This window comes from Salvelinus alpinus, chromosome 6 (genome assembly GCF_045679555.1).
Source record: "Salvelinus alpinus chromosome 6, SLU_Salpinus.1, whole genome shotgun sequence".
NCBI lineage: Eukaryota > Metazoa > Chordata > Actinopteri > Salmoniformes > Salmonidae > Salvelinus > Salvelinus alpinus.
The window spans coordinates 73,144,962-73,156,274 of NC_092091.1; the positions used below are offsets into that span (position 1 = coordinate 73,144,962).

General features: G+C 47.9%; 1 protein-coding gene and 2 non-coding genes across 4 annotated transcripts in view; 2 read left to right on the top strand and 1 right to left on the bottom strand.

The window, feature by feature from the left end:
• The window catches only part of LOC139579305 (E3 ubiquitin-protein ligase DTX4-like), a 43,264-nt gene extending 34,124 nt beyond the window's left edge, over positions 1 to 9,140 (bottom strand). Inside the window, exons 1-2 of one of the 2 annotated variants that reach the window (XM_071407861.1) lie at positions 8,820 to 9,140; positions 7,268 to 7,482 (exon numbers count right to left, since the gene is read on the bottom strand). In XM_071407861.1, the coding sequence (XP_071263962.1) occupies positions 7,268 to 7,482; positions 8,820 to 8,905 (301 nt within the window). In that variant the 5' untranslated portion in view covers positions 8,906 to 9,140. Of the gene's footprint in view, positions 1 to 7,267; positions 7,483 to 7,777; positions 8,317 to 8,819 lie in introns of those variants that run through there. The other variant, XM_071407862.1, reaches the window with a different exon arrangement.
• A 1,330-nt stretch (positions 9,141 to 10,470) lies between these two features.
• Positions 10,471 to 10,543, top strand: trnat-ugu (transfer RNA threonine (anticodon UGU)). The gene has a single exon. It is a non-coding gene; the product is annotated as a tRNA-Thr (tRNA).
• A 697-nt stretch (positions 10,544 to 11,240) lies between these two features.
• Positions 11,241 to 11,313, top strand: trnak-uuu (transfer RNA lysine (anticodon UUU)). Its single transcript has one exon. It is a non-coding gene; the product is annotated as a tRNA-Lys (tRNA).

Genomic DNA, 11,313 nt, shown 5'->3' on the forward strand with positions numbered 1-11,313 from the left:
GGGCCCTGACAGTAAATCTCAGTAAGACCAAAATAATGGTGTTCCAAAAAAGGTCCAGTCGCCAGGACCACAAATTCCATCTAGACACCGTTGCCCTAGAGCACACAAAAAAACTATACATACCTCGGCCTAAACATCAGCACCACAGTTAGTTAATAACAAATTCTTATTTACAGTGACGGCCTACCCCGGTCAAACCCGGACAACGCTGGGACAATTATGCGTCGCCCTACGGGACTCCCAATCACAGCCGGTTGTGATGCAGCCTGGACGTCTCCTGCACTGAGAAGCCGGGTCTTAGACCACTGCGCCCCTCGGGAGTCCCTTCTCTGTGTAGCCCTCCGACCCTCTTAGCCCAAACACCAGAGCCATCGGATAGAATGAAACACAATCCAGTGTGTGTGCGTCATTGCATATGGGTGCTTGTGTGTGTTTATAGAGCGTTTGAGCATATGTGTGTGTGTGTGTGTGTCTGTTCACTCATTCATGCATGACCCTGTGTGTGTGTGTGTGTGTGTGTGTGTGTGTGTGTGTGTGTGTGTGTGTGTGTGTGTGTGTGTGTGTGTGTGTGTGTGTGTGTGTGTGTGTGTGTGTGTGTGTGTGAGGCCTCTCTGCTCCTAATCCAAGGCCTACGTTGTGAAACACGCGGTGACTGACGGCACTCGGGAGGCCCTGGGGCCCTGAAGTAACCTGACACGGACTGTTGCACAACAACCTACTGAGTTGTACTGGGGGGAACGTTCTGTTCTACTCCCCCCTCCGTCTCTCTCTCCGTCGCTCTCTCTCTCTCCTCCTCCAACAACCTATTGGGCTGGGGAAAACCTTTCTGTTCTGTCCTACCCCCTTCTCTCTCTCTCTCTCTCTCCCCTCCTCCCTCTTCTTTCCTCCCCTCTCCGGTCTCTCCTCTCCACCATTCCCCCTCTATCTGTACTTCACCTCCACTCTTTCTCTCTCTTACCCTCCCTCCATCTTTCTCTCTCTCTCAATATTTTCTCTCTCTCTCCCCCCCTCTGTTCCTCTGTTTCCCTCTGCCTCTCTGTCCAACCTGGTTCTACTTAGAAGTGGTCTGTCTCTTGGGTCCTAGTTTAGAGCCTTTCACTTCTTTCCCTTCCTGAAAGAGAGAGACGTTTCAGGTTTGGCTTGTGTTTAGTTTACCTCCACCCTCTCTCCCCCAGGGTGACCCCGTGACCCCGACCCCAGGCTTTGTGGGTGTCTGGGAAACGTGTCCCCTTCGGCTGGACCAGCTGGAGCAGCAACAGGGCCTCCGAGCCTCAGACGGCAGCTGGCTGCTTCTTCGAAGACCAGTGTGTGTGTGTGTGTGTGTGTGTGTGTGTGTGTGTGTGTGTGTGTGTGTGTGTGTGTGTGTGTGTGTGTGTGTGTGTGTGTGTCTTCTAAGACCAGACCCCCCCCCCCCCCTCACTGTGCTTTCCTATCCCTCTATGCCTCCCTGTCAGTCTCATCTGTGTGTTTAGCCGATCCATCAGTCTCTGTCTATCTATGTCTATCTGCCTGTTGTCAGCCTCTCTGTCTATCTGCCTGTGGTCAGCCTCTCTGTCTATCTGCCTGTGGTCAGCCTCTCTGTCTATCTGCCTGTGGTCAGCCTCTCTGCATATCTGCCTGTTGTCAGCCTCTCTGTCTATCTGCCTGTGGTCAGCCTCTCTGCATATCTGCCTGTTGTCAGCCTCTCTGTCTATCTGCCTGTTGTCAGCCTCTCTGTCTATCTGCCTGTTGTCAGCCTCTCTGTCTATCTGCCTGTGGTCAGTCTCTCTGTCTATCTGCCTGTTGTCAGCCTCTCTGTCTATCTGCCTGTTGTCAGCCTCTCTGTCTATCTGCCTGTTGTCAGCCTCTCTGTCTATCTGCCTGTTGTCAGCCTCTCTGTCTATCTGCCTGTTGTCAGCCTCTCTGTCTATCTGCCTGTTGTCAGCCTCTCTGTCTATCTGCCTGTTGTCAGCCTCTCTGTCTATCTGCCTGTTGTCAGCCTCTCTGCCTGTTGTCAGTCTCTCTGTCTATCTGCCTGTTGTCAGCCTCTCTGTCTATCTGCCTGTGGTCAGCCTCTCTGTCTATCTGCCTGTTGTCAGCCTCTCTGTCTATCTGCCTGTGGTCAGCCTCTCTGTCTATCTGCCTGTTGTCAGCCTCTCTGTCTATCTGCCTGTGGTCAGCCTCTCTGTCTATCTGCCTGTGGTCAGCCTCTCTGTCTATCTGCCTGTTGTCAGCCTCTCTGCATATGTGCCTGTGGTCAGCCTCTCTGTCTATCTGCCTGTGGTCAGCCTCTCTGTCTATCTGCCTGTGGTCAGCCTCTCTGTCTATCTGCCTGTGGTCAGCCTCTCTGTCTATCTGCCTGTGGTCAGCCTCTCTGTCTATCTGCCTGTGGTCAGCCTCTCTGTCTATCTGCCTGTGGTCAGCCTCTCTGCATATCTGCCTGTTGTCAGCCTCTCTGTCTATCTGCATGTTGTCAGCCTCTCTGTCTATCTGCATGTTGTCAGCCTCTCTGTCTATCTGCCTGTTGTCAGCCTCTCTGTCTATCTGCCTGTGGTCAGCCTCTCTGTCTATCTGCCTGTGGTCAGCCTCTCTGCATATCTGCCTGTTGTCAGCCTCTCTGTCTATCTGCATGTTGTCAGCCTCTCTGTCTATCTGCATGTTGTCAGCCTCTCTGTCTGTTGTCAGCCTCTCTGCCTGTTGTCAGCCTCTCTGTCTATCTGCCTGTTGTCAGCCTCTCTGTCTATCTGCCTGTTGTCAGCCTCTCTGTCTATCTGCCTGTTGTCAGCCTCTCTGTCTATCTGCCTGTTGTCAGCCTCTCTGTCTATCTGCCTGTTGTCAGCCTCTCTGCCTGTTGTCAGTCTCTCTGTCTATCTGCCTGTTGTCAGCCTCTCTGTCTATCTGCCTGTTGTCAGCCTCTCTGTCTATCTGCCTGTTGTCAGCCTCTCTGTCTATCTGCCTGTGGTCAGCCTCTCTGTCTATCTGCCTGTGGTCAGCCTCTCTGTCTATCTGCCTGTGGTCAGCCTCTCTGCATATGTGCCTGTGGTCAGCCTCTCTGTCTATCTGCCTGTTGTCAGCCTCTCTGTCTATCTGCCTGTGGTCAGCCTCTCTGTCTATCTGCCTGTGGTCAGCCTCTCTGCATATCTGCCTGTTGTCAGCCTCTCTGTCTATCTGCATGTTGTCAGCCTCTCTGTCTATCTGCATGTTGTCAGCCTCTCTGTCTGTTGTCAGCCTCTCTGCCTGTTGTCAGCCTCTCTGTCTATCTGCCTGTTGTCAGCCTCTCTGTCTATCTGCCTGTTGTCAGCCTCTCTGTCTATCTGCCTGTTGTCAGCCTCTCTGTCTATCTGCCTGTTGTCAGCCTCTCTGTCTGTTGTCAGCCTCTCTGTCTATCTGCCTGTTGTCAGCCTCTCTGTCTATCTGCCTGTTGTCAGCCTCTCTGTCTATCTGCCTGTTGTAAGCCTCTCTGTCTAGCTGCCTGTTGTTGACTCTATATCAACCATCATGTCATTTCAACCATTATTCTCTAACTCTCCCACCACAACACCCTCTGCCACAAGGTTGTGTTGGTGTGTTTACCAATGTGACAATTTGTTTGAGTTTGGGGTTTTATGTGTATGAGAGGGAGAGAGACAGGAGAGACAGAGAAGGGAGAGAGCAAGAGAGACAGAGGAGGGAGAGAGACAGGAGAGACAGAGGAGGGAGAGAGGCAGGAGTCAGACAGAAAAGAGAGCGGGAGAGAGACAGGAGAGACAGAGAGGGAGAGAGACAGGAGAGACAGAGGAGGGAGAGAGACAGGAGTCAGAGAGAAAAGAGAGAGGAGAGAGAGGGGAGAGACAGAGGGGGAGAGACAGAGGTGGAGAGACAGAGGTGGAGAGACAGAGGAGGGAGAGACAGAGGGGGAGAGACAGAGGAGGGAGAGACAGAGGGGGAGAGACAGAGGAGGGAGAGACAGAGGGAGAGACAGAGGTGGAGAGACAGAGGTGGGAGACACAGAGAAGGGAGAGACAGAGAAGGGAGAGACAGAGGGGGAGAGACAGAGGGGGAGAGACAGAGACAGGAGAGACAGAGGAGGGAGAGAGCAAGAGAGAGGGAGAGAGACAGAGGGGGGGAGACAGCACAGAGCCAGAAAGACATATTGACAATGTGTTAGAGAGGGAGTCAGTGACTCAATCGGTGGTCAGAAGGGTGTGCCCTTTCACAACAGTCTGCCCATTGTCTGACAGACGGTAACAGCAATGGCTCAGTCGGCAAGTGCATCTCAGAATTACAAAGGGAATATACTTTGTAAATCACCCACTTCAGGTAGAAAAATCTGTGCCTGTGTTTGAGAAAAGACTCCCCAAACGTCGTTTGACGGCAGCTAGCCTGAAGGCTAACGGCTTCCTGAAATGACAGATGCTAACGCTAGATGTTACGTTGGTTGACGGCAGCTAGCCTGAAGGCTAACGGCTTCCTGAAATGACAGATGCTAACGCTAGATGTTACGTTGGTTGACGCCAGCTAGCCTAAAGGCTAACGGCTTCCTGAAATGACAGATGCTAACGCTAGATGTTACGTTGGTTGACAGCAGCTAGCCTAAAGGCTAACGGCTTCCTGAAATGACAGACGCTAATGCTAGATGGGTTTTATCTTCCACAGGGCTCCTCCAGAAAAAGGGAAACCTAAGCTGTCAGTGACAGCTGGAAACCCTTCAATTTACATTCTCTGACTATTAGCCCTGTGAATAGTTGGGAAGCTGCGTTTCCAAATCCAGTAGCTCTGGGGAATTACAGGAAGGGGATTTAAAGTCAACTAATATTTCTAAAAAAGTTGTTGAAGCAACAAAGTAATGGGAGTCTTTGACAGCATCATAGAAGCACTGCATCACACAGTGGTGGGGAAAGCCAGGACACAGAGAAAGGAGAAACATGGACACAGAGAAAGGAGAAGCCAGGACACAGAGAAAGGAGAAACATGGACACAGAGAAAGGAGAAACATGGACACAGAGAAAGGAGAAACATGGACACAGAGAAAGGAGAAGCCAGGACACAGAGAAAGGAGAAACATGGACACAGAGAAAGGAGAAACATGGACACAGAGAAAGGAGAAGCCAGGACACAGAGAAAGGAGAAACATGGACACAGAGAAAAGAGAAACATGGACACAGAGAAAGGAGAAACATGGACACAGAGAAAGGAGAAACATGGACACAGAGAAAGGAGAAACATGGACACAGAGAAAGGAGAAACATGGACACAGAGAAAGGAGAAACATGGACACAGAGAAAGGAGAAACATGGACACAGAGAAAGGAGAAACATGGACACGTGAGGCTGAAAACGATCCCCGCGGGGCGTAGAGTTCATTTAGAGACTGCTTGGCTAGCTGTGAGCTGCGAGCTTCAGTATTCTCATGCGGTCTGTCTCTAGCACCAACGTTGTGAGATGATGTGGGAGGGAGAGGTGTCACAGTATCATACAATCATCAGCTGTGGTGAAATAGCAGAGTGGAGCTACAAGGTAAAGAGAGATATTTCTGTCGTTATTGCTCTCTCTCCCCCTTTCTTTCTCGTCCTCCCTTTTGTCTTCATCTTCCACTTCGGTGAACTTATAATTGCCGGTACGCCCTCTACCCCGTCTCCCGACTCGGTGCGCCCGGGTTCTGCTCCTACAACTCTCTCCCACACTCTTCCCTGTGTGTGTGTGTGTGTGTGTGTGTGTGTGTGTGTGTGTGTGTGTGTGTGTGTGTGTGTGTGTGTGTGTGTGTGTGTGTGTGTGTGTGTGTGTGTGTGTGTGTGTGTGTGTGTGTGTGTGTGTGTGTGTGTGTGTGTGTGTGTGTGTGTGTGTGTGTGTGTGTGTGTGTGTGTGTGTGTGTGTATGTGTGTGTGAATCTGTGAGTGTGTGTGTGTGTGTGTGTGTGTGTGTGTGTGTGTGTGTGTGTGTGTGTGTGTGTGTGTGTGTGTGTGTGTGTGTGTGTGTGAATCTGTGAGTGTGTGTGTGTGTGTGTGTGTGTGTGTGTGTGTGTGTGTGTGTGTGTGTGTGTGTGTGTGTGTGTGTGTGTGTGTGTGTGTGTGTGTGTGTGTGTGTGTGTGTGTGTGTGTGTGTGTGTGGGTGCCTGAGTGAACGTCTAGGCCACAATAGAGGAACAAACATCTGTTCCCTCAACTTCAACAAAGAGAGAGAGAGATGGGCTTCCCTATTACCTCCCTCCGACTCCCTCTCTTTCTATCCCTCCTTCCATCTCTCTCTCCCACGTCCCGAGCCTCTGACACCGCCAGCCCCTACAGATCTGGCCTATTGACAAAACTAAAGACAAGACTAAAGAAATGAACAGGAGACAGTGTGGCTGAGACCATAGAGAAGGGGGGGGGGGGGGGGGGGGCACCGGATTCTCAGAGACTCTGTTGTTTAAGCCTTGAAATATCCCATTCTCTCTGCTTTCCCCTTACGCTCTGGATCTGTCACAAAGGGCACCCTATTCCCTATGTAGTGCACTACTTTTGACTAAAACTAGCGCAATATGTAGGGAATAGCGTGCCCTTTCTCTCTCGCTCCCTCTGCTTATCCCACCCAATGTCCGTCCCCACACGGCAGCTGCGTGCGTTAGATTCGGGGAGTACGGGGGAAGAATGTCTCTCGCAAGAGAGGTACAGCTGTCGTAGGTCATCACACTTTCACCCCATTCTGTCTGACAGGAAAGCGGAGGGTTAAAGTCAGGGACCCAGTCAGGCCCTAGGAATATGGAACTGATTGTAATTCATTCTATGACGGAATGGAACCAAGCTGTGAGCTCTAAGCTCCACTCTAAGCTCCACGAAGCAGTCTATTAGTTGAACCACATGCAAAACGAACTGAATTTAATACAGCCGTGCAGTAACGTGACGTAAAAAACTGAAAATACTGACAACTGAGCCTAAGATGTTAAAAAAGCCTATGTAGGAGTAAGAATTCTGAATGGACTTTTGTCTGTCACAATATATCCATTCTGGACAGACCGAGACACAGAGACACTCACTGGACATCACAGGAGGTTTGCGGCACCTTAATTGGGGAGAACGGGCTGGTGGTAATGGCTGGAGCAGAATACGTGGAATGATATCAAATACATCAAACACATGGTTTCCCATCTATCTCTTAAGACCATCCAGTTTTGATTTATATTTGCCATATACTTTAAACTGTGCTGTTTAACAAAAGTTCTGCACCTATATACATCCACGTGCCTTCTTACACCAAAACCTGTCGCGTAACATGACATCAGCATCCCCACAACAACAACAGCCGTTCCCACCTCTCAGCTCTCGTCTTCTTACCTGTGTCCTGCCTGAACTGGTGCATCGACTGCAGGTCTAGGATGTAGGGCGAGAGGCGGTTGTCGACTTGGCCTAGCACGACGCTCCCACCACGGGGATCGCTTCGTATCACCGCCTCGATGTGGTGGGAGATGGCCGGGCTGTAGGGCCGCCACCGCCCGTGTTCGTTGAGCCATTCCCACACGACCACAGCGGACGCATGGAGCATGGTGGCCCTGGAAAGAGAAGTGAGAAAATACTCCTCTGTTAGCAACCATGGTTTAAAAACGACGGCGCGACGTTGTGTTTACATCCGGAACCAGGCTAGACTTTATTAATTTTGATTTGGCTACAAAGTAGCCTATCGCTGTTTATTGAAACGAGGATCGATGTCTCATCACTGATTCCAACATCACTTGGCTCAATCTAGCCTACATGAAGTCCCGTAGTTTATAAGTTATATGGGCTTGTAGCTAGGTTATACCTACACACAAATACAGGTCTCCCTAAATGAACAAATAGGGATCTTACATTTAGTCAGCCGGCGGCGTGCTAATGTGAAGAAGCGCAGCATCTGGGCACAAATATCCGTGTCACTTTCATGGTCGAACACGGAGAAATCTTATTTTATACCCGGTTGTTATGCCTCCTTCATACACCGTGGACAGGCAAAGAAACGGAGAGAGTGCTCTTGTTATTCTCGTTGAAAGTCTAGATTTTCAGTCACGTTCTAGCATAAAGAAACAAAATGTGTCCGACTGAATCTTTGAAATCCCTTTGCCAGAGTCACTGTTGCGCAAGTGGCGAGACCAAGCTACACTTCTGGAGTGACGAGGGAAAGGAGCTCCGTTCCAGTCGTTGGGGCGTAGTGTGTTGAACTGTTCCAAAGTGACATCCAACACCACACTCGTAATATACCTACCTACCAATACTCGTGACTCCCTTATCGAGCTTCCACAAATCTTTGAAACCGGCTGGACAGGTATATGCTACGCAGAGAGAACGGATTGGGTGTACAGTTTCATTCAGTACAATACAATTTCATTCAGTACACTTTTTTTGGGATGAAGCCTGGCACAACATGTTTGTGGGCGATTACTCAGCTCTTTGTGATCATTGGCTAATCATCGCGTCGTTTTCCCTAGAAACAGTACAGTCGGCCTATTGAACATGTGTATGACATATCATTACTGTAACTACGCACCTTCCCTCGGGTGGGAGATGGGCTACATTAGGCTACAAGTAAACCAACTGTGTCAATTGAATTGGCGAGGGTCAATTACTGTACACAACTACCTAGGCTAAGCACAAGAAAGAAACCCTTCAATAAGAAAACTTTCCGGTATCTATATACGTTTTTATAGCCTCTCTATTGACTTGTCCAAGTTCAGAGAAAGGCAACTTGTTATGATAGAAGTGATTATGATCTATTGTGATCATGGAACATTTGGAACGCATGTCTACGCACGGACTAGGCCCTTTTTAGAAACACAATCAAAACGCAAACAACAAATGCAGCATTTTATTGGTTTATGAAAAATCACATCTATTGGCCTATTCACTAGTTACTTACGTTCGTTGCGTTGGAGGCTTGGTTTTAAAAATGGGTTCAAAACCAAGACTAACTATCCGTCCGTCTTCCACGCGCATGTTTCTCATTTACAATCCTCAAGTGGCTTTAGTGATGCAAAAAAAATATGCCTTTTCATAAATCCATAAAATACAAATCAATTAAATTCCTGCGCGTATTTATCGGATATCGAATACGAGTTCCATGGTGGAATTGATTCAGTACCCCAAAACGAATATTGGACATATTTTACGTCCTCTGGCTAACCATACGTATCCGTCTCTGTATCCTTAAACTGACTATGTCCCATTCCGGAGTCTGGTACCCCCGTTCTATTTCTATACCACGCCCAAAGCCATAGGAGGCTGTCTATAGCAAGCAAGTCATGTGCATTGAATTCCCAAAGTAGTAGGACGCCACTGGTGCAGATCCGCCCTTAAATTATCCCAAATTGTAAATGCATAGGCAAACATAAAAATAGCAATGTGTATAGTGTTGGTTTACAGGCTATGCCAACTACAGGTTTATTTATTTGTGTGCACATTCTGTGTTATTTGCAGTGTTATTTTACCTGTATATAGCCTCGTTATTGTTTTTTTATTGTGTTTAATGTTTTACTTAATATTATTGAGTAAATATTTTCTTAACTCTATTTACTTAAAACTCCATTGTTGGTTAAGGGCTTGTAAGTAAGCATTTCACGGTAACCTGTTGTATTCGGCGCATGTGACAAATACAATTTGATTTGATAGTGCAGTGGTTATAGACAATGGCTGGAGAAGATAGACTGTGGTTATAGCCAAGTTTTCCCATTGAAAGACTGCCGTGCAAAAGCACGAGTAAAGTAGTAAATGCTGGTCTGGACTGTGAATATATATGTAGTCAATATTTAAGCAATAAGGCCCGAGGGGGTGTGGTATATGGCCAAAATACCATGGCTTAGGGCTGTTATTAAACATGACGCAACGCGGAGTGCCTGGATACTGCCCCTCGCCGTGGTATATTGGCCATATAGCACAAACCCCTAAGGTGCCATATTGCTATTATAAACTGGTTACTAAAGTATTTAGAGCAGTAAAAATAAATTTTTATAAGGTCTGTTATAAACTGGGTGGTTCGAGCCCTGAAAGCTGATTGGCTGACAGCCGTGGTATATCAGACTAATTACGTTGTTAACCAGTTTATAATAAGGCACCTCTGGGGTTTGTGGTATATGGCCAATATACCACGGCTAAGGGCTGTACCACGGATAAGGGCTGTATGAAGGCACTCCGCGTTGCGTTGTACAGAGGACAGCGGATATTGGCCATATACCACACCCCCTCGTGCGTTATTGCTTAATTATCCACTTGACCGCAACAAATGACAGGCTACAATCAACTTCTGAACGGCTTGTTGACAAATGCAGTTCTTTGACGCCATCTAGTGGTTGAAGTTGAACACACATTGCAAGTCAGAATGCAGGATATTGTTGTTGTCTTTATAGTGTGGATTTAAAATACTGACATAGAGATGTCTTTACAATACAATCAAATCGATAAATGTAGGCCTTTGCAAGCAACCATATATGTTTTCAGAACGTGTATGGGGCTCTAATGAAAAACTATCGAGGTCACAGTCAAAAAGCGATTGCGTTTCAGCCTCAACAGAACAGGGCTCCATAGCTCAGGGGTTAGAGCACTGGTCTTGTAAACCAGGGGTCGCGAGTTCAAATCTCGCTGGGGCCTGTACAGTTTTTTCCTTTTTTCCCCTTCATCTGATCAACACACGTCGTTCAATCACGTCCTAAACACGTACAGGATAAAAAAAAAACTGCCACTATGCGTTAGTCTCAGTTTCTTTTGCTCACGTTAATGACGTTAATAAATTACGTATGTTGATCAGAGGGAAAACAATGAATTGCCAACAAATGAAGATTAAAGGAACAACACAGAGGCTGACAATAGCTTTTCCGTGCATATTAACACTTACAAATGGCCAACAGTGTATCTTTACACCGGTACTAGGTTAGCTGACCACAGAATGAAATGGAACACTCTAGCGAGCTAATGATGTAGCTACAGTAGCTAGCTAAGTTAACGTTAGTATAACCAAAGATACGATAACAGTGTTCACTGTTCACCCTGTGTTCACATTGTTCCTTTGTTCACCCACGGTGTTCACCCTGTTCACCTGTGGGTAAAACCAAAGCTAGTAACCTCTATTCATCTGTGGTATAAACGCTACGATGCTGCCTGCAATACACTTACAGTAACGTTAGCGATGTGGTTGAAAAGTGCCCCCTAGCTCTTGAGCTGAGCAACACAGAAATAATGCAGTCAATCGGCAACAGTAGTGAATGGCTCGCCTGCCTAACAAGTTGAAACGTGATCTACTTAACGACTTTTTAAAATCAAACTATTTCCCCTTTCCCTGCCAGTCAGAGCCCGGATAGCTCAGTCGGTAGAGCATCAGACTTTTAATCTGAGGGTCCAGGGTTCAAGTCCCTGTTCGGGCG